Source organism: Rhinolophus ferrumequinum, chromosome 6 (assembly GCF_004115265.2).
Source record: "Rhinolophus ferrumequinum isolate MPI-CBG mRhiFer1 chromosome 6, mRhiFer1_v1.p, whole genome shotgun sequence".
Taxonomy (NCBI): Eukaryota; Metazoa; Chordata; class Mammalia; order Chiroptera; family Rhinolophidae; genus Rhinolophus; species Rhinolophus ferrumequinum.
The window spans coordinates 63,180,590-63,203,938 of record NC_046289.1 but is presented as its reverse complement, the minus strand read 5'-3'; the positions used below and the strand labels follow the sequence as shown (position 1 = coordinate 63,203,938).

The following is a 23,349-nucleotide window of genomic DNA, read 5'->3' as shown; positions in this document are numbered from 1 at the left end:
AAGTACCTTAGAGGGAATTCTTTAGTGAAGTCCTAGTCACCTTGTTAAACCACTAGATTATATTGGATTTCCACTAGAATTTATTGAGTTTCTATTAAAGTATACATGTCATGGAAAGAGGGAGTGAAATTAACAAGCTAGTGAATACCATCCTACAAAATACCATCCTTGAGCAATGTTATGTTGAACAATGTTATTAGTATTTTTCTTATCTGTGCTAATTTTATTAGCACTCTATTAACAAAGTATTACTGTTAGTACTTTATTGGAGTACTGTCTGTGCCGAATTCACATACTATCATAAAAAGTTTTAACGACTTCCCTATGATAATATAGTCTATTGGATGCTAACAGTCACATATAATTCTGAGGCATCTGTATGCTTCCTATCTGTAGGCGTCAGAAACAGCAGCTGTCCAAGAAGTCCACCTATCAGGCATTACTAGACTCAGCCACAACAGGCAAAGACAGCACCAAGTTCCAAATCATCAATGAAGCAACTACGGTGAGATAGAAGTATTTTCTACAGAGACTTATTTGTTTCAATGTTTATTTGAGTTGAATGAATTAAATTTCCACAAAGGCTAATTAAAACTATGTATGCTCTAAAAAAATAAACTTTGTTAGAGAAGTGATGTAATCTTTTTCATATCTATACTAATATTACTTTAAAATTAATATCAACATACAGACTGCATGTGTATCAGATGCTTCCCTAGATTTACAAGTGTTATTTCCTTTCAGTCTTCTTAATACACCCTATTAGCCCCAATTTTCAGATAAAGAAATTGAAATCTAAAAAGTCACTTGCTCAAAGTCACAGCTACTAATCAGTATCTTTTACTAGTTACAGCTACCGTGTTTCCCCGAAAATAAGATCTAGCCGGACAATCAGCTATAATGTGTCTTTTGGACCAAAAATTAATATAGGACCGGGTCTTATTTTACTATAATATAAGACCGGGGATAAGATATGATATAAATATAAATATAATACCGGTTCTTATATTAATTTTTGCTCCAAAAGACGCATTAGAGCCGATTGTCCGGCTAGGTCTTATTTTCGGGGAAACAGGGTATTAACCAGAATTTTCACTTGCATCTGTTGACTCTATCAAGCACCCATACTTTGTCACTATTACATAGCATATGGCAGAGCATGCGCCCTGAGCATGGTGCAGATTCAGTGAATGTCTAAACCCGAAAATGTGGGTGGGCCAGGGGAGCAAGGGGACTATGTAGTTGGAAAACCTAAGTCACAAATTTTCCATCTCCTGAGCTGCTTCACTACCTAGCAGATCACTATAATTATTGCATACTGAAATGATTAGAGCAGTGCTATATCCTAAGTTCTTTTTTTCACCTGTCAAGTCAGCAAACTACTGGCTGATACACATGGGCCAGTCATAGAGGAAGTGCTGTGGGCTGAGCTAGGAAGTATGGCTCTGCACGAGTACCTGATGCTCCCGACCTGACCCTCCCTTGCAGAGCCTTCCCCATCTTGGAAAGGCATCCTGAGTGTCTAAGGCCTCCCAGACCAATCTGGCTTAATTGGTAATTCATGTAACTGAAAGACATCGTTAAAGCCATGTGGTCTAGGTCCCTACTAGCTTGGACAGTAACTCCACCAACTCACTACCAAATCCCAGTTCTGGGAAGCAGACTGAGAAAAAGTCTCCACTTTCGCTGCAAAGCTTTGAGCGCTCTCCTTGTGAGTACCATAGCTCTGGCCCTGTGGTGCTGCACTGAGGGATCTCCTCAGAGAGGACAGCACAAAAACGTCCCCAGAACGCTAGAGATTTCTCTGTAGCATTTGTAAGGCCTTTCACTTAGCAAAGCATCCCGACTTGATTCTCAGACAGGAGGAGCAATTGCACAGTGAGGAAGGCTGCCTTCCTTGTGAAGTTTTAGAGATTTGAGCTTATTTCATAGGTGTGGAGTTTTCTAACATAGCTTTCTTGCCCGAATTCAAAATAGAGGCTAGAATCATATCAATGGTTCTGTGTTTTCTATCCCTGTTCTCTATCCCCAACTTCTGGTTACTTAAGGATATAATTACGGTAACAGTACACTTAGTTCATCTCTCTTAACTACACATATGGGATGGTTAGCCTTTCTCCAAAACTTAATGCTGCTGTTTATACCACCTAATTTTTTTCTGGAGGAATTTGCCTCTTTTGAATTCTCAGCTCATAGTAACCATGAAGTCATAGGTCCTCTACTGCTGATCCAAGTCTGCCAAACTATACATCCTTCTGTAGCTTAGTTTGATAGCTGTTCATAGGAAAACATGGGGTAGCATTGCTTTCTTTTCTAGAGAGCCATCTTTCATTTGCATGTGGTATAATAGCCGGACACCTAGCCAAACCCCTGTATTCAGGGTCAGCAGAAGCAGGTAGCTCCAGGAAATGCAAGGAGTCCACCAGAGACCTTCCAGGAGTCATTAGGCCTGCTACCAGATGTCAGGCACCTTTCCTGTCTCATTTTTCCTGTCATTTGCTCATTTTCCCTCTTGTCCCCAATGTGTCTAACCCCAGAGAGTTGTAGCTGTTCCAAGGTCAAGGCAAGAATCCCTTTCCGTCCTTGGGGAGGCTTAGTATATTGAGCACCTCCTGAATGATCCTGTGTCATGACGACACATGCTGAGGCAAAGCAAATGAGGCAAAAGCCCCCTGCATACTAGTGTGGGCCAACATGCAAATTCTTAGTGCAGCTTGCTACCCATGCAGTGAGTGGTAGAGCCCCACATACGGCCTTTTACAAGATCAGTTTCTCTGCACACACCTGTCTTTGGATCCTGAAATTGTGAGGGATAATGCTGTTCAGATCAGATGCCAGAAACAGAGCCCACCAGATCTGGATGCCTTCAAAGGAAAAGCAGCCACAGTCCAGGAGGACCCATAGGATCTCAGCACAAGACAGCACATGGCCCAGAAGGGAGCTGAGGGGCCCAACAAGCAAGGGCAAGTTACCCAGGATGTCAGCAACATGGCTCTCAAGACCGAGAACTTTGAGGACCCGTTGGAACGGACTCCATTTTCAGGTATTAGAAATATCAGGGCTGCTTAGGGAATCTGCATGCCCTGATCTCCGGCAAATACATGCAAATGTATATGTTTTGGGAGGTCACCCTGAAATTCTGAGCTGAACTCCATTGTAATGACCTCCTACTCACTTGGACTTGAGATGACTATTAGGGACTTAAGATTTCATGCCCTCTGTCAGTTTGGTCGGGACAACAAAGATCCAGACAGTAATCGCTAAAGGTCTGAACCTTGTCTCCTGCTCAGTTATAGTCAAGGAGCCTTCAGTAGGGGTGGTTTCTGGGATGGATGTTTCACAGGTGATTTCACAATAGATGACATGGGTGTGGTCTAGAGATTTAAAACAAGCTGCGTACATCCACTTATTCAGAATGACAGCTTTTTATTTCAGATTCAGAGAGACGAGCCCCAAGTCTAAGAGGATCGTATTCAGCTCACAGCTGCAGTTCTCATATTTCACTGATGAGGCAGATTCTGACAAACCCAGCACTCTTAGTGTCTGCCTGCCCCCACACCACTGAAACTCTTACAGTAGTAACTTTGTTGGCAAAATCTGTTGTTAATTTTTGAAAACCTTCCTCCCGATCTGCCTCTTAAAAAGCAACCAGGAAACAGAACCAAGCTTCATTCAACATTCTCTTAGTCAGTTCAGGTTGCCATAACAAAATACCATAGACTGGTGTTTTAAACAACAGACATCTGTTTCTCACAGTTCTGGAGTCCGGGATGTCCAAGATCTAGGTGTCTGGTGAGGACCTTTTTCCTGGCTTACAAACTTCCATCTTTGTACTGTATATTCACATGGTGGAGAGGATGCCAGCTTTCTGGTCTCTTCCTGTAAGGGCACTAATCCCATCATGACTCCACCCTCATGACCTCATCTAACTCTCATCACCTCCCAAAGGCTCCGTCTGCAATATCATCTCACTGAGGGTTAGGGCTTCAGCATGTGAATTTGCGGGGAGGGAGGGTAATAATTCAGTCCGTATCAAACACATCGTGCTTGGGACACGGTAATTTTACAAGTTCAAGTGTTGCCCTGTGTATTATCTCCAGAACATGCTCTGAACATCTAGGCTTTGAAGAAAAGCTGGTTGGAGGTTCAGATGTGTACATTTTCTCACATAGGGTCCCAGTGTAGTATCTTGCCTATTTCTGATGATAGAATAATCAGGTAGATATTTGATAAAGAAGCTTCCAGAAGAAAATCTAAAAAGAAAGGAGTTATCAATAAAGTATTGACTGCTTTTTTAGAACTGTTTGGTTTTTTTTTTTCCTGCTATTACCTATTTTTTACCTTCAGTGAAAATTTGACCTGGATTGAGAAAACCTAGTTTTGTGACATCAGAGCAAAGGAATTTATGCCGTCTTCTGAGTCTAGCTAAAAGCAACAGACCTGTCTTTGACATACTTTATATTGCTAATTTTGCTGCTTTCTCATGACCATTTGGCAGTATATTTTTGTTTTGCAGCCTATTTGCAGGTTTTCAACAGAGAAAACACTTCTAGCAGCTTCTCTAAAGGTGTGGTGATATCTCCATGAAGTTACCCCTTGCCTCTTCATCTAAGCCTGATGCAAATGAGACTTTGCCCAGCCAGCTACATCCTCAATGGATGAGGCACAACTACCGTTTGTTAGCCAATATTATTTCTGCAGAGATGCCAGGACCAGGCAGCTAATTTGGAAACTAGCCAAACAATCAGAAGCACACCTGGACAGGCTAATTGTCCTTGAGGAATGGGCTAATGCCCAGCGCGAAATTGCCAACTTTCTCAATAGAGAATCAGTGCTTGCAAGAAACGGACTGGCTGCAACTGTGGAAGGGGCCGTTGGTGCCCTACGGCAATTTAATGATCGCTTAGAGCATTCTCTGAATCCTGGAAGATTTTGATCAACAGCTAGAAGAGGTCATTGCTCACTCTTGTAGGCCTTTTAGCTTAACTGTTCCTTAAAGAGGAAGGACCCGATCCTGGAGGAAAAGCGAGACCTACCCATCAAGGAGAACGTGATGGGGTCCTAATTTCCCTTCTTAATACCCATTGCCATGTAAATATGTGTTCTAGGGCTGTTTGTTAACTCAGTCAGTCTACTAGTTGGGATTCCCAGTTGTGGGTAAACAAAATGTTTTGTTCTAATATAATTGTGATCTGTCCACTGCTTGAATACATAGACATTTGTACAACCTGATATTTTTGCCTATATGGCCAAAAAAACTAAACTTATGGATGACAAACTACCAGGTTTTGTATTGAGTATGGGAAAAATAAGATAGGAAAAGGGAATTAATACTCTTTCTCAGACTATGAGAGGTAAGCCTCTGAATAAAGGTTTATGAAAAACCAAGTAGAGACTTGTGGTACTAAAAGGAACCTCCAAAATGTTTTTCTTTCTCTGGGGATTTATCTCATCTTCTCTGTGTAGGTGGATATTTATATATCTTAAATATTTTTAAGGGAGTAAAACCCACGCTGTCTCACGTCATTTAAAATGTTTTGTTATATGTTTCTTCACTTTATTTACATGATCCACCTTGCAACCGAGTGTAACCGCTACTGTTATCTAAGTACTAACACTAAATAATTCTTAGTTTAAGCGATCTCACTTCTGTAACTTACCTGCTTAACATTTTTTCATTGTCAATTCCGATCATCACTAATAGGAGGAAAAGCATGGATAATTTATTTGTATATTACCAGTATTGTTTAATAAATGTCCAAACAGTTCCTTAGAGAAGAACAGGACTACCTAAAAATATCCTAATGTTTTCGATAGAAGAAAACATTCGTGTTCAGACTTTTTGACAATACAAGACTTTGGTGTAATAATTGGGCAATAAATGGCAGTTAAGAAGCCCAGAGAAGTGATTTCTTAACTGTGATTCATAGAGCCCTGAGCATTCCATGGAAGTGTCTCAGGGCTCAATGCAGGGAGGGAAGGGGGTGCTTAAAGGTAGGGGCTGTGAGCTGCTCCCCACTATTTTCAACCCGAGTAGCTTTACTGATTGAACTTCTGAGAGTCTGCTGCTTTTAAAAAAAATTTTTTTAAGCCACTAAAAACATGAGCCAGATCATAGGAGCAAATATATACTAAGGTCTAAGGAAATTATGTGCTTGGAACATGAAGCTTTTTTGGTGATAAGAGATAAGAATGAATCTAGATATTGACCTTGAGAAAAGGTGTACCTATTGGAAAAATTTGTTTGCTTAATTAAGTTAAAATGACAACAAAACGGGGCTTTGACTCTGATTTGTATGTTTGGTTGCATAAGGTCATTATGTTAATAGCAAGGTTTTTGCTACCTCTTATAGTTAGGATTCTTTCCTGGCATGCAAGCTCAAGAACAGAACATACAGACCAGTCTTTGTTTTCAAAAAAAAAAAAATTTTTTTAAGAAAGCTGTTTTACTAAAAATGGGAGGATCTCTGAGTACATAAACTAGATGTAATTTGTTAATCATATATAGAGAGACAACCTCTGTACACTCTACTTTGCATGTTCTTGCCCATTTTTGCCAACCCAAAGGTCCTGCTCAAGACCCTCTTCCTCCAGGGAGATGTCCCAGAAGCCCTCTCCTGTAGTCTTCACTAATATTCCCCTTCCTTGTTCTCCCACAGCCCAGCCCTTGTCCTCTCTCAACATAAAATGCTTTATGTTTACTGTCTATGTGTTTTGTCACCTCTCAATTACAATCCCCTTAAGACCTTAGCCATCCTTTCTTTTCAGAGCAAACAGCACATCCCAGTATTGCCAAATAAATGTCAGTTGAATTGAATTTGAGAGAGCAATGGAAATATGTCTAATTTGGAAGAGAATGCATATTCTAACAGGATTTCAGCTTTATATTTGGACACATTTTCAAATTTAGAATTCTGATGGCACAGAATTCAAATATAAAACAACATTAAACATGTAAGCAATAATTACAGTGTGATTTGGGGTGGGGGAAAGGGGACACATTGGTCCAAGAGTACAGACTTCCAACTATACGAGGAATAACTTCTGGAAATCTAATGTACAATAGTGATTATAGTTAATAATACTCATACTTGAAAGTTGCTAAGAAAGATCTTAAATGTTCTCACCACAAAAAGGAAATGATAATTACGAGACATGCAGCTAACGCAGTGGTGATAATCATTCTGCAGTATATAAATGTATCAAATCAATACATTGTATACCTTAGACAATGTTATATATCAATTATATTCCAGTAAAACTGGGAAAAATAATTACAGTATGATGACTACTACATCATAACCCTGTCTTACGAATGTCTGTAAAAGCAGCCATGACCACTGCACTATTTACCAGATCACTGTTCAGTGCCATGTCACAGTTTAAGTTTCCCGATTACTTTTCTATATTCCCAAAAGCAGGGTTCCAATAACATCGTTTTCTTTTGGTGCTTCTTTGACATTCTCCCTACTTCCTATCTGTTACTTGTACCACATTGTACTTGCTCTAGACCAGGGGTGGCCCGCAGGCCAACTGCGGGCCCGCAAGCCATTTTTAATTGGCCCGCAGCAAATTCCAAAAATATATTTAGTTTACTTAAATAAATCAGGTGAGGCAATACGTACTTCACCTCGAGTGAGTGGCCTGGCTGTTTGCGTATTTTACCGCATATGGCCCTTGGTGAAAAACGTTGAAAACAGTTTGGACACCCCTGCTCTAGACTATGTCATACAGCCTACCCAGCTCAGCCTTTTCTTTAGCAGACCCTATAGTAACTCCAGATGTACCCAGCAGTAACCAGAATTTGGCATCACACTTGGTGAAGGATTTACAATCGACTAGTGTGGCATGGGACACTAGTTTAAAACCAGTCATAAAATATTTCTCTCATCTAGATCCCTCATTTTGTAACCTAAACTCAGCCATTTCTACTCTTGGGTTTTGTTGTTTTCTGTCTTATTTTTCAAATTCTGTATTCTCTTTATAATTCTACGATGCTTTCATCTCCCATTGTAGGCAGAGTTTTACCTAAGTTCCCCAGCCTCTTGAGAAAGTTCCCCAGGCCCCATATCCAGGTGTATAGGAAGTACCTTGATTTTAGCAGCAAGCCTCATTCATCTACATTAGAGAACCCCAATGACCACCATTTTACTCTCTGTTCTATTCTGTGGCTTGTTACCTTTCATCTTTCATTCAGCCAGAATCGTTACTCTACTTTTAACACCAAACTCTTATTCTCAAGATATCTGTAGTTTGTCAGAGATACAGTGGTCATATGTCCCAATTTTCAAAGAGCAGTTTGAGTTTATGCCTGTCATCCAATATAATTATTAGAGACCCCTTTCACTCTTAAAGGTCCTGGTCTGGACAATTATATGTCTGCCTAACCATAAAACACATGAGTGTTTCCTGTCTCTACCACAGGTATAGCCAAGCAAGTATATAAAGAGGGTGCCCAAATAATGTATACACATTTTAAAAAGGAAAACTGTATTAAAAATATAATAATATATACTGATAACAAAAGATGAATACAAGTCAGGTTTGACTTCTGCAATTACAAGAGGTGCTCAGAGTGGTTGGTGTCAGCGTCCAGACACTTCTGATTACTGCGAACTACTGCTTGAGCAACACTGACCAAAGTGTCCACTTGTATGCACTTTTTGGGTACCCTCAGTGTACCTATACCTGTACACCCTCAGTGTATAGATTGGATAACTTTTCTTCTTCATGACTGCCATTATTCTCCAGTTTGCTTGGCCTGTAATAATTTAAACATAGTTTTCTAATTATGGCCATTTGATGGTAGAACTGAACGTCACTGGGGTAACCTGTGGAAACTAATCTCATATGTCTGTTCCCAGGTTCCTCTTTTGGCTGAAGTTTATGGTATAGAGGGAAATATTTTCAGGCTTAAAATCAATGAAGAAACTCCCCTGAAGCCCAGGTATGAAGTTCCCGATGTCCTCATAAGTAAGCCAAGCACTGTAAGGTAAGCCAAGGATCAAGATATCTTGAATGCACCCTTAATATGTTATTTTATCATTCCTTGAGTAGATTTGTATGAACCTCATATTTAGTCTGTTCAAAACTACAATCATGGGGTGGCCAGATGGCTCAGTTGGTTAGAGTACAGTGCTCATAACACCAGCATTGCTGGTTCGATTCCCACATGGGCCAGTGATCTTCACCCTCTACAGCTAAGATTGTGAACAACGGCTCTCCCTGGAGCTGGGCTGCAGTGAGCAGCTGGAGGTTGGCGTGGGCTGCTGTGTGCTGCCCCGGGCTGCCGTGGGCTACCATGAGCTACTGCAGCCGTGGTGAGCGGCCGGCAGCCGGTGAAGCTGCTATGAGCAACCGAACGACGATCGGTGACCGACTGCCTCAGCCGGGGGGAGTGCAAGGTTCATAATACCAGCATGGGCCAGGGAGCTGTGTCCTATACAACTAGACTGAGAAACAATGGCTTGAACCAGAGTGGGGGCAGGGGGGGCACGGAAGAAGGGGGGAAAAAGAAGTCTAACATGTAATTTGACTTAGAATCAGAGATCATTTAATAATCAGTGTCTAGGTGAAAAAAAATCTTTGAGGATTAAAACATTTTTCATATACCTGCAGAATCTTTATCACTTCTCAACACACTTTCCAGTGATATTTCAACCTGGTTTTGCCTGTTGATTTCTGTTTTTTCATGTTATTCCACTAAGGGAATATAAGATTATGCCAGGTGCTTCAATTTTCACTATATCATTATCACTGTTTTATGTAGATTATTTTTTCAATGAAAAATAAATTGCATTATTTCCATGAAAATAAAAGATCAATAGATTATAAGGAGAAATTAATTCAGTTGTGGTAGAACCATCATAAACTTAAAATATATTTATTTACTGAGCTGCTGGTATATGTCAAGAATTTAGGAAACATGAATTAAAAAGAGACGGTTCTAAAGGCTTTGCAGTTTGGCAAATGAGTGTGTGTGTGTGTGTGTATGTATGTATAATATGTATATATTTATTTTATATGTATATATATATGTATATATATACTGCTGTATATGAGTATAAGTATGTATGTATGTATGTATGTATGTATGTATGTATATCTCTCCTTGGTCACAATATATTACTTTTTACTATCCTGGAGGATTCACTTTATTAATAGATCATTTAACATTTTTACATCTGTGTTCATAAGTAAAATTGGTTTGTAGTTTTCTTTTTTTCTGTGCTATCTTTGCTGTGTTTTGAGGTCAAGGCGATACTAGCTTTGTGTAACAAATATAGTATATTAGTTCTGCTTCTGTTCCAATCTCTTTCTAGAGTGCTTTTGGCTATTGAAATAACTAGAAAGCCAAACTCTACGTTTCTCCATTTCACAGACTTCCATGTAGCTAGTTTCTGATTTCTTTCAGGTTTCACCAATCAGATGGACTTACAGGTATCTTGATTTCAGAACTGAGTTTCCCATTTTGCTGGTATGGATTTGGCAGCTGTAGAATGAATGGCTCTAGAGCCACACTAGTTAGGGCAGTGGTTCCCTGATCCCTAGACTGCAGCTAAGGTGGCATGATCCTGGAGCCCAGCAGTTGCCACAGTGACTTCTAATTACCCAGCTTCCTGATTCTAGCTGAGTTGGAAGTTGCATGGGCCATACAGTTATGCGGTGTTGTTCTTGGGGTCATTACTGAACCCCCACACAAGAATCTACTACCTTAGCCCTTCCCATGATGTTGTAAGCTCCTAACTCCCCCATATTAAGTCATTTACTTTCTGCTTAAAATAGCCAGTTGTTTCTGTCAGTTGCCGTTGAGTCTTGGTTGATATAGTCATTGGTATCAGAAGTGAGTATAAGCAGCAGATCCTCGTGGATGGGAACATGAGGGTGGTTAGCTGCTCTAGTTGGATTTGAAGGCAGTGAGGACCTGATTATCTTTAGAAGATGAGATATTAGTGTTATGGGCTGAATTATATCCCCTCACCCCTGCCCGCCAAACTCATGTGCTGAAGGCCTAACCTCTTGTACATCACAGTATGACTATTTAGAGATAGAGCCTTTAAGAGCTATTTGGGTTAAAATGGGGCCATTAGGGTGGGCTGTAATCCAGTTTGACTGGTGTCCTTTAAGAAGAGGAGATTAGGGCCCAGATAACACAGACAGAGGGATGACGACGTGAGGACAAAGCAAAGAGATGGCCATCTGCGCCAAGGAGGTCTCAGGAGATACCAAACCTGCTGATATTTGATTTGGAGTTCCAGCCTCCAGAATTGTGAAAAAATAAATTTCTGTTGTTTAAACCACCCAGTCTGTGGTATTTTATTATGGCAGCCCTGGCAAACTAATACCACTAGTAATAAGCCACGGCATTCCATGGCGAAGTTACTGAAATTACTACCTATGGTCAACTGAAATAAAGTGCCTGTTGAAAGCATGGCTCTGGCAGACCAAGTGGTGGGACCACAGCACAGCGTGGTTGTGCTACAGAATTCAAAATTCTGAGGTGGCCCGACTGCTATGAAGAATCTAAAGAAAACAGCAATCTCAGGGCTTTAAATTCTTAGCTGAAGGCATTTGTCAGAAACCTAGTAGGTTTCTATGACAGGCCTAAAAATCTCTTAATATCTGTTGTAACTGCCAAGTTCTTGTAACTGAAAATTAGATAACAGAGTTTGATTTGGTGGTTTGCTGAATTAGGCCATAAGTTGAATTCACAGTCTCATCAGGTCTGTGAATTTAGGGCATTAACTGGGAAAAGGTAGAACTCCTCAAAATTGAATAGCGACATTTGGGAAGATTCTGATAACTCTGAGTACAAACTTCAAAATTCCACTGAGCCTCCCATTCCAGCAGAAGCATCTCCTGTGTCTGATGAAACTGACCCTACCTTGCTTGGACCTCACCTATGCAAGGGAATTCCAAAGCCCCTATGTCTCACCCCTACCATCCTTCACTGCTTCCAGACCCACTATCCGATCAGAATCAGAGTCCAACGTGCCTTGGGAGCCAATTATAGCTACGCCCAGGAGGAGAAGGCTTACACCCCTAAAGAATTATAAGACTGTGTATTGGTAAAAACCTGGGAAATATTCATGAAAATATTTTCTGAGGGATTCCTGGACCAGAAGGAAGGCACATAATTTTAGGATCATGCTCAATTTATTAACATAGTACATGTACCAGAGAGTCTAAATGTGATATGCTAGCTTGGAGAGCCGAGAGGGGTTCTATTTATTTGCTTGGTTGGTTAACTCTTTTCTGTATTCAGCTATGGACTCTGCTGAATGAAGCTGAGGTACCAGAAATTCCTTGGCACAGTGTAGAAGAAATGATCTGTAGACTTAGGGACAGAAAGATGTTGAAGTGGATATATCATATGCAACTAGTTCATCTAGCCTTTAATTCTGTCTCCAAGAGAACCCAGAAGATACTCCCTTCATTGAGAAATACTTTGGTGAGGGAATACTTGGAAAGTACTATAGTGAGTGAACATCTTTTGCGAGCTAGCAATAATGGTGGGAAATGATGCCATTAAAACGGGCTCCCTGGTTTCAGTGGAGATGATGAGACTCCAGGTGGCAGAGTCAAAGTAGCAGTATTTAGACACAAGGTAGACATGTTTCCACAATGTGCAGCAGAGCCCCTGGTACTCAAAATGATTAAACGCTCAGGGCAGTGAACAATATATGGAGGGGTCCGTTAGGCTGGAATAGATGGATTAAAGTCCTAGTTGATGAAATAATCAAAAGAATTCTTTTTAGATTTAATGAATAGTGAGACAGAACCTCCCATCTCCAGACAGAGTTAGCTTCCAGAACCCAAGCATCTGACTTGAGGAGGAAACCTAGAATCCATGAAGAAGGACTTTGTAAGGATGTAATAAGAACATAAACTATCCCTCCTAACCTTTCCTAAAGAGTCTGTGATCATTACCAGGAGAAATATGCACCAGAGAAAGACATACCTAGACCTGTGAGAGATTTTAATTGCTGCCTCTGAACTTACGTAATTCCTGGGGGTCCAAAACATCCTAATAGTCTATCTGTCAAATTGGGGCTGATAGGAGTCATGTGATAAATAGATAAACAAAAGTTTGGCCTGGTTCCATCTCACTATGGACTCAGTGGGTCAATAACTCAAGCTGTGTTATTTCCTCAGTTTCTGAGTATATGGTTGGAATGAGAAAGAAAAGCAAAGTGTTTAGATTCTATGCACCAAAGTGTTACTAGACTTTCTAGACCAAGGTAATGATGATGATGACAGCTAATATTTATTGAGTGCTTATTATGTGCCAGGCATGGGCCAAGTGCTTAACATGTGTGATCTCATTTAATTCTCTCAAAAGGCTCTATTTGTTCTTGCTTTTATTATTTCCACTTTACAGATGAGGAAACTAAGAACTAGAAAGATTGATTAACTTGTCCGAAGTTAAACATCAGCTATGTTCAATCCAAGTTCTCTGACACCAAAGCCTATGCTTTCAATTATGGATCTCTACTGTCTGGTCTATGCCATGTCACATGAATATTGATTTACTAATTAATTAATTTGAATTGAAAAATCACATTCAGCCATGTAAACCTCTAGCAATTTGGTTTTCTCCTTCTGCTTTATTTTCTAGGCTGCTTTCATGCTCTACAGATACAGGCAGTCTGGTATTGGCAGATGGAAAAGGAAATCTTAAATGTCATATCACAGCAAACCCATTCAAGATTGATTTGGTATCTGAAGAAGGGGTTATGATGAGCATAAACTTGCTAGGCCAATTGTACTTTGAGCATCTGCAGATTCCTCTCAAGCAAAGGTATTTTTGCACATTACGTGACACATAAAGAGCTTAAGAAAGCCTGACTATGAATATTAATTGCCTAAATAGACAATATATCACCATAGAAAATTTGTTTGCCTTATTTGCTGGAATATTGTTCTTAGAAATTTCATCTTTTCACCTGTGCAAGTGTATGCAGGCTTGATAACAAGAATGAATCCCAGACTTTTGCAAATGTGACACTCTTAACACCCTGTTTGTGTGACTGATGGCATTCTCTACCCTCTGCACGCTTCTAAAAAACACTCTGTTGACTTGATAAATGTTAATGTGTACTAACATCTTCAGAATTTCACTTTACCCCCTTACAATAATATGAGTTACCCTAGACTTATCTATGAAAAACACATGCTAAGTATAATGACACATATAATTAAAAGAGAGAGGGAGAAAGATAATACCATGCTAACACTAATCAAAAGAAATTGAAAGTAGTTATATTAATTTCAGAAAGAGCAGACTTCAGAACAGGGAGTTATCAGGGGAAAAAAAAAAGAGCATTACATAATGACAACGGGATCAGTTCTCTGAGAAGAAGAACAATTCTTAATGTGCATGTGCCATGTGCCTAACAGTGGAGCATCAAAATATATGAGGCAAAACCGATAGAACTGCAAGAAGAAAAAGATGAATCCACTATTATATTAGAGACCTTAACAACTTTCTATCAGAAATGGACAAATCCAGCGAGAGAACATCAGAAAGGACATAGTTGAACTCAACAGCACCATCAATCAACTGGATGTAGTTGACATCTATAGACTTCTTCACCCAACAACACTGGGATACACATTCTTCTCAAGCTCACGTGAGACATTTACCAAGACCATATTTTGGGTCATAAAACATACCTTAACAAACTTAAAAGGTATGTTCCATGTTCATTGATAAGGAGACTCGATATGATCAAAATGTCAGTTCTTCCCAACTTGATCTACAGATTCAAAGCAATCCCAATCAAAATCCCAGCAAGTTATTTTGTGGATATTGGCAAACTGCTTCTACAGTTTATGTGGAGAGATAGAAGACCCAGAATACCAACTCTGTTGAAGAAGAAGAACAAAGGAGAAGAATTGATACTACGCTACTTCAGAACTTATTATAAAGCTACTGCAATCAAGACAGTGTGGTATGAGTGGTTGAATAGACAAATAGATTAATGGAACAAAATAGAAAGCCCAGAAATAGACTCACATAAATATACTGAACTGCTCTTTGACAAAGAAGCAAAGGCAATAAAATGAAGCAAAGATATGCTTTTCAACAAATGATCTGGAATGACTGGACAGCCACATACACAAAAATGAACCTAAACACAGACTTTATACCCTTCACAAAAATTAACTCAAAATGGATCATAGACCTAAATGTAAAATGAAAAACTATAAGACTTCTAGAAGATAATGTAGAAAACCTAGATAACCTTGGGCATAATGATGATTTCTTAGATAAAACACCAAAGGTATGATCCATGAAAGAAATAATTGATAAACTGGGCTTCATTAAAATATTGCTCTGTGATAAACAATGTCATGAAAATGAGAAGACAAGTCACAGACTGGGAGGAAATATTTGCAAAAGACACATCTGATAAAGGACTGCTATCCAAAATATACGAAGAACTCTTAAAATTCAATGATAAGAAAATGAACAATGGGCAAAATACCTGAACAGACACCTCACCAAATAAGATACACAGGTGGCAAGTAAGTATATGAAAAGATGTTCAACATCATAAGTCATTAGAGAATTGCAAATTAAAAGAAGACACTACTACACATCTATTAAAATGGCCAAAATCCAAAACACTGACAACAAAATGCTTGTGAGGATGTGGAACAACAGGAACTTACATTCATTGCTGGTGGGAATGGAAAATGATAGTTACTTTGGAAGACAGTTTCTTATAAAACTAAACCTACTCTTACCACACAATCCAGCAATTAGGCTCTTTGGTCATTAACCAAAGGAACTGCACACTTATGTCCACACAAAAACCTGCACATGATGTTGTAGCAGCTCTATGCATAATTGCCAACACTTGGAAGCAACCAAGATGTCCTTAGTTGGTGAAAAGATAAATAAACTGTGTTACATCCAGATGATGGAATATGGTTCAGCACCTAAAAAAAAATGAACTATCAAGCCATGAAAAGACATAAATGAAACTTAAACACATATTACTAAGTGAAAGAAGCCATCTGAAAAAGGCTACCTACTGTATGATTCCAACTATGTGAAATTCTGGAAAAAGGAAAACTATGGCGATAGTAAAAAGATTAGTGGTTGCCAGGAGTTAAGGTAGAGAGAGGGATGCATGGGCAGAGCACGGAAGATCGTTACATCGTTACTGATAGAAATTCAAATTGAAATGCATTATCTTTTCTAAAATTTAAGATTGGCAACCATTTGTAAAAAAATCCATGAAGTCCGGTATTGTCAATAGGGAGAAATGAGTACTCGCACACAACTGTGGGCGACAGAGTAAGTTATCGCAATCATTCTGGAAGGCAGTGCATTGTGCTGTCTGTACTAGGGTAACACTGGGTCAGGGGAGCTGTGTTCTGCTTTGCTGATATGTTTGTTTAAATATTATGAGCATGTATTACATGTATAATAAAAGACTGATTTTTAAAGGGTCAAGAAAATTCAAATATATCTACATTTTTATAAGAAATCAAGCTATTTGATTAATGTTCATAAAATCAATTTCACAAACTTATTTTTCTAATGATAATTAAAGGACATAATTTATGGAGTCTCAAGCGTTGAAAATGAAAATCTTTGTCATTAAACAAAATTCTGTCAGTTTTGCCATACATGAAACAATTTTATTTATATTAAAACAGAACTACCAAAGAAAATGAAGAGGATGCATCAACTGACACCTCGCAGGTAATCTAAATTCAGCAATTTGTCTTTTTTTTTTTTAATCTTTTTCACCATCGTCATCAGTATGTGGCATATAATGGGTTCTGCTCTTCTCTTCTTCATTAGATGGGTACTTGATGAATGCTCCACTACATATAAATGGGACCATGTGTCTCTTGTGCTTTCCATATCATCTCATTGATTCTTTCATTCATTTGTTCATTCATGTATTTATTCATTTATAAAACAAGTAATTCCTGAGTGCCTGCTTTGTGCCAGCCACAAAATATTATGCTAGGCAAGCAGAGTCAGCAGTGAACAAAACAATCGCAATGTGTCCTCAGGAAACCTAGACACTATTGGGAAAGATGGGCACTAAATAATTACAAGCATAAGGAGTGCTACCAAAGGGTGCTATAGGAGACTACAGCAAGGAACTTGACCAAGATGAGGGTCAGGAAAGAGCTCCTCAAGGAAATAATGTTAAAGCTGAAATTGATGCATGAGGATACAGTAGCTAGTCAAAAAGTTGAGAAAAACATTCCAGATAGAGGGAATTGCATATTAAAAGATCTTGAGGTTTGAAGGAGCACATTTGAAGAAATAAAACAAACAGGTTTTAGCAGGCGAAAGGAAAGCAAAGGAAAAAGGGTGCTGTGTAGCAAGGCTAGGGAGATGGCGGGGCAATTCTGTGAAGAACATGTAAAATTGTTTTATTCAACAAACATTTGCTGAGTGCCTCCTGTGCTAGGCACTGTTCAAAGAATTGGTGATACATCATTGAAGAAATCAAATACCCCCGATATCATGGAGCTGACATTCTTCTAAGTCATGTTAACCTGTTTGGACTTTAACCTAAGAGCAAAGGAAAACTATGCAAAGGTTTTAAGCAGCCAGAGGTACATGGTTTGATTTCTATTTTGACTGAATTATGGAAAATGGACATTCTAGAAATCTCTTTATCCAAAGCCACATGCATCTTCAAATGAGCCCTGACAGTAACTATGGCCACCAGGAATGGTGAAAAATATTTCCAGTGCAATTAGGACAAATGCATCTTCCTCTTGAAAACTAGCCCACACTGATGAGTGTGAGAGAGAATAGTTTTTCCATTTTCAAATATAGAAGACAGGACAACTAAGACATAGCCTTACACAGTTTTGTGACAATGTGTCAAATTAGCTTTTTGGAGACCTCTAATTAGATACTCCAGATAGTGGTTCTGAGTCACAGATCCCTTGCAAGAATCTGATGAAAGCTATGAACCATCTCTGTAGGAAAACAAAAAATTCAAACTGTTTGAGGGAGTTCACAGACTCTAAAGCCCACCCATAGACCCCAGAATAATAATCCCTACATTAAGAATTCAAGTGTGATTTTAAAAAAAGACTCACTTTGCAGAAGCTTTAATTATGAAGAAACAACCTAGAAGTGGGCAAAGAGCTCATTTTTTAAAAAAGAAATATGCATTTCACAAACATAACACAATTTTTTTTAAAAAAACTTTCATTCTACCAGAGAATAGGAGACATTTATAAAGCTGAAAAGGTGGCTAGCTCTAGATCAAAAAGTTAGGAACCTGAGCAGTCGCCATCCCAATTGACTTCTCAAGCCAGTAGCAGGAACACAGCTAGTAGTTTAGCTAATTGAAGCAGGAAGAAGTACCCATCTCAGCCAAAATCTTTGATTAGTTACTTGATTCTAAATGTTTTGCCTCACGTGTTTACAAGGGAAAAAAAGAATGAAAATATCTTACATATGTAAAGACTGCATTTTTCAAACTGCTTTCACATCATTTTGGCTCCTGCAAAGGTATTCATGTCAAATGGTGTGGTAGTTCCTCAAAAAATTAAACATTTAATTACAATGTGATCCAGCAATTCCATTTATGGGTATATATCTAAAAATGAAAGTAAGGACTCCTATGTTCATCGCAGCATTATTCACAGTAGCCAAAAGGTGGAAGCAATCTGGCAATCCAAGTGTCATTGAAAGGTGAATGCATACACAAAATGTGATGCATACATACAATGCAATATTACTCAACTTTAATAAGGCAGAAAATTCTGACATATGCTACAAAATGGATGAATCTTGAGACATTATACTAAGTAAAATAAGCCAGATACAAAGGACAAATACTATCTGATTCACTTATAAGAGATGTCTAGAGTAGTCTCACATTCATAGCGGCAGGAAGTAGAATGGTGGTTGCCAGGAGCTGGGGGGTGGGAGAAATGTGAGTTACATTTAATGGGTGGAAAGGTTTAGTTTGGGAAGATGTAAAAGTTCTAGAGATAGATGGTGATGATGGTTGCACAACAATATGCATGTATTTAATACTCCTGAACTGTGTACCTAAAAATGGCTAAAATGATAAATTTTTTGTTATGTGTATTTTGTCACAAAAAACATATTCATGTCAGCTATAGCTCATAAGGATGATTATTGGCATTTATATAGAACACATCCAGTTTGTTAAATATACTGACTGGTCTTTTAAAAGATGAACTCATTTTCTCATCTAATTTTTTAGTAACCCAAATTAAATGGGCTATTGTGGTACCCACATTAGTTATAATATGTAAACTCAATCTGCTCCTTTTTTTGTGCCAACAGCAAAATCAAGAGGATCTGGGCCTATGGGAGGAGAAATTCGGAAAATTTGTGGATGTCAAAGTTAATGGTAAAATCAAAGTTAGTGCTAAAACAGATCTTTCCCAAATGGCTAAATGTCTGTACTCAGAAGTCCCTTGAGCTTTGGCACCTAAACAAGTGACTTCTATAAGGTGAACAAAAGTCTCAGATTTGGGTCCCCTGCAACAAAGCAATAGTAATGACATGCCTTTTGTGGGGAGTAGAAAAGCAGTATAGGCCTCACGGAACTTAGGGTCTCATGGAGGGGCCTCTATCAGCACACGTGCACTATTCAGAATATCAAACAGCTGCAAATTCCACATTCTATTTTTATGAGGCGAGTGATGGGAAACGAATTTCTAGAGCTCATCAGCTCCAGCACTCCAAGCCAGAGGTTCTCAGCCGTTTCTAGGGCTCACCATCATTCACATGAGCGTCACGTGCCTATCTGTGACGTTTCTCCCCAGGCTTAGGGGCAGTGGGGAAGGGAGGTGTGTGCAGAGTTTGTCTCTATAGGGGATACGTTTCAGATCCTTGGGGCTTAAGTAGAAAAAAATACTTTCTTCCTTCCTACCCTATAGAATGACAGACCCGAACTCCTTGAGAATCCCTGTTCTAGCATGTATATAGCCTAGTATACGATCAGGACTGACAACATGCCCACATTTTATAAAGCGGGGGCCCTCAGACTCTCCTTTCTAAAATATCATCATCTTTTTTTTACCATCTCTGTAGCACCCCTGTTACATAAACTCCTCCAAGTAAGGATCATTTGATGTTGAATACTTTAACCTAAGAGTGAATTTAAGTCGATGTTATCTCTCCTAGTTACTTACATTTTTCCCATATCTCTAAAACAATTGGTCAGTAAAGGACTTGGGTGAAAAGAAACTTACATATCTACAAGCAGAGGGTATTTTGAGGAGCCGGGAAATGTTCTCCTGGTGCCCTGGACGCAGTAAGAAGAAACAATCAGGCAGAAGACACCCAGTCCTTCATCTAATGAAGATTAAAATTGCTCAATATTCTTTGCTTCCTAAAGCAAAGAAGTACGCAATATATTTTAGAAAAAAACTTAGATTAGAAAAAAATCTAAACTTTGTAGCCATATTTTATAGATAGACAAGAGATTTACTAGGCTGCTCTGTCTATGGAGTAGCCTGCTTCTTGCCTCTCCTCTGCTTGAATAAACTTGTCCTTGCTTTACGAGAGAGAGAGAGAGAGAGAGAGAAAGAGAGAGAGAGAGAGAGAGAGAGAGAGAGAGAGAGAGACTGACTTACTATAAATGAAGACACAGAGCTTCAGCACCCTGCTAAGGAAACATAACTCAGAAATGACCAGAACTTTGCCTTGTACATTTTTGTATCCCCATACCTGAATATGACATCTTACATAGTCAGCACACATGATGCACTGATGGATCAGGGCAAGCTCAGGTCTCTTGATCCCGAGTCTCTTCATCTTGTTACACTCAGTTAACTGAATCTCCTTAACTGATTGTCCCATTGAAAAGCAAAACTCAGTCAATATCCCGGTCCCTACAGGTCCTGCATCCATTGGTTTGGATTTCTCCTTGCATGGATTTGAGTATCTCTATGGGATCCCGCAACACGCAGAGTCACACCAACTTAAAAATACTGGGTAAAGTAAAAACAACAATTCTTATAGGAAGCTCTGGTTTCTGGACTGGAAAAGTTTGTGAGATGTCTGAAGCAGTGCTAATATGTGCCTGGCCTTTTCCTCCATGATATTGCTTATAAAGCTTTAAGAACCTTTCTTGAATGATTGCTCAAAACATTGGCTTTCAATTTTTTTTTTTTTTGGCAAAAATTAGACAATTATAAAAACTGTAATGCTGAACCTAAAAATATAGAGGAAGTGAAAATATAGAGCTGTTGTAGTTGAAGTAGGAGGCAGATTTTCATCACACCGCCTCCTGGGTTTTGCCCTCACCTCTCAAGGCCTTTCTGTGGAACTCTGGGAGAATACACTGTGAAAATCACTGACCTAGAAAAAAGGCTTTTACCAAAAAAGGACAGTGAGCCAGAGAATGGAAAAGTATGGCATCTCATGTCATCTTTGAGGGATCAGGGAGAATCATTTCGAACTAACACTTAACAAATAAATGCCAGAGGCATCAGACTAAGAGGAAGCAAAATCAAAGGAAACAGTCTACTCAAGTTTGCCAGGTTCAGGTGCTGTTTAAATGACAGGCAGGCATGGTGACAAGTGCATCTAACATGCTGCTCTTACACTGACCTGAGCTCTGTGCTCCCCACCCCAATTCAGGTTCCCTACTCAGTGCTGTGGAAGCATGTTAGGACACTATCATTTTGTTTCAGTGGCAGAGAAATACAAAATTTGTCAGAGATACTTAATTGTGTGCTTGCTATTGTAAAGGATTCACAGGGAACAGCCCTCACCTCACAAGAGATATTCAGAAAAGATATTAAAGGCATACCAATCGCCACAGGAGGAGATGCCAAAGGAATCACAGAAGGAGGATCACATTCCTCCAGCTTGGATTAGGAAACCTTTAGGGAAGGGGTAAAAGTTGAGCCTTGAAAGATGCATGGGATCCACGTGATCGCAGAGGAGAATGGAACTATACTATTCCTTAATAATACACTCGTGATGGAATTGATGGTCATCCTTCTTGTGTGTTTCAGTGACGGGGAGGCTTATCGTCTTTATAACCTGGATGTCTATGGATATAAAATACATGACAAGATGGGAATTTATGGTTCCGTGCCTTATCTTCTGGCCCACAAACTGGGCAGGACTTTGGGCATTTTTTGGCTGAATTCCTCAGAAACACTAGTGGAGATCAATACAGAGCCTGCAGTAAAGGTGAGCGATAGATGACGGCTGCAGGTCATACTTACAGAAGAAACAAAACCAGTGAAGTGTAGTCACAGCTCTGGGCTTTGCAGTGGCAGTTCTCTGCCACCGCCAGTCTTTGCAGTAGTATCAGTGACAGTTAATAGTATGAACGAAAGGAACAGACTGTTACCCACACATAGATGGATGTTACAGGTTAGAGGGAAAATTTTCAGACCTTCATTCCTTTTCTAGTACACGCTGACCCAGATGGGCCCAGTTGCTGCTAAACAAGAGGTCAGATCGCGAACTGATGTGCGCTGGATGTCAGAGAGTGGAATCATTGACGTTTATCTGCTGACAGGGCCTACGCCTTCCGACGTCTTTAAGCAGTACTCGTCCCTTACAGGTACTTGCACGTGAAAGTGCCAATTTGTTGTTCCATTACATGTCCTCTATCCCATGTATCATCACTGGAAGTTAATATTTGTTGCACATCACGTAGAACTTATAAACAACTTACCCAAGCTTTTAAGAAGCCAGCATTTCTCCTCCCTCCACCCTCATCCCATTCAGCGTGGTTACCGTGTTGCACTGGGGCTAGAATTCTCCATTCTCTCATCTTTAATACTCACCATCTGCCTTCCGTGTAGCCTGTAACTCCTCGGCTTTCTCTACGTTTATTTCAGATCACCAGTATACCCACCTTTTCTGTATTCTCTTAGCCCATTAGAACACACCACTGGCTTTAACACTAAAGCATCTGTCTTTAAAAGATACGAAAGATCATTTCAATTGGTGCAGAAAAAGCATTTGACAAAATCCACCACTATTTCATGATAAAAACACTCAGAAGACTAGGAATAGACGGATACTTCCTCAACATGATAAAAAGCATTTATGAAAAATCTACAGCTAACATCATACTCAATGGTGAAAGACTGCAAGCTTGCCCCTAAGATCAGACACGAGAGGCTGCCCATTTTCACTGCTGCTATTAAACACCGTACTGGAGGTTCTACCCAGAGCAATTAGGCCAGAAAAAGAAATAAAAGGTATCCAAACTGGAAAAGAAGAAGTAAAATTATCTCTATTCGCAGATAATGTGACCCTGTATGTTAGAAAAATCCCAAGAATCCACAAAAAACTAAAGCTAATGAACAAATTTACTAAAGTTGCAGGGTACATGATCAACA

At 39.4% G+C, this 23,349-nt stretch overlaps 1 protein-coding gene across 3 annotated transcripts in view; it reads left to right on the top strand.

Annotated features, from left to right (window-relative positions):
• GANC (glucosidase alpha, neutral C) overlaps positions 1-23,349 on the top strand; it is a 61,123-nt gene that overhangs the window by 3,766 nt on the left and 34,008 nt on the right. Inside the window, exons 2-10 of one of the 3 annotated variants that reach the window (XM_033109704.1) lie at positions 397-505; positions 2,827-3,043; positions 8,865-8,992; positions 13,619-13,801; positions 16,675-16,720; positions 19,316-19,382; positions 20,878-20,974; positions 22,003-22,183; positions 22,409-22,562. In XM_033109704.1, coding sequence (XP_032965595.1) covers positions 492-505; positions 2,827-3,043; positions 8,865-8,992; positions 13,619-13,801; positions 16,675-16,720; positions 19,316-19,382; positions 20,878-20,974; positions 22,003-22,183; positions 22,409-22,562 — 1,087 coding nt within the window. In that variant the 5' untranslated portion in view covers positions 397-491. Of the gene's footprint in view, positions 1-396; positions 506-2,826; positions 3,044-6,768; positions 6,955-8,864; positions 8,993-13,618; positions 13,802-16,674; positions 16,721-19,315; positions 19,383-20,877; positions 20,975-22,002; positions 22,184-22,408; positions 22,563-23,349 lie in introns of all 3 variants that reach the window. The other 2 variants (XM_033109706.1, XM_033109705.1) reach the window with 2 other exon arrangements.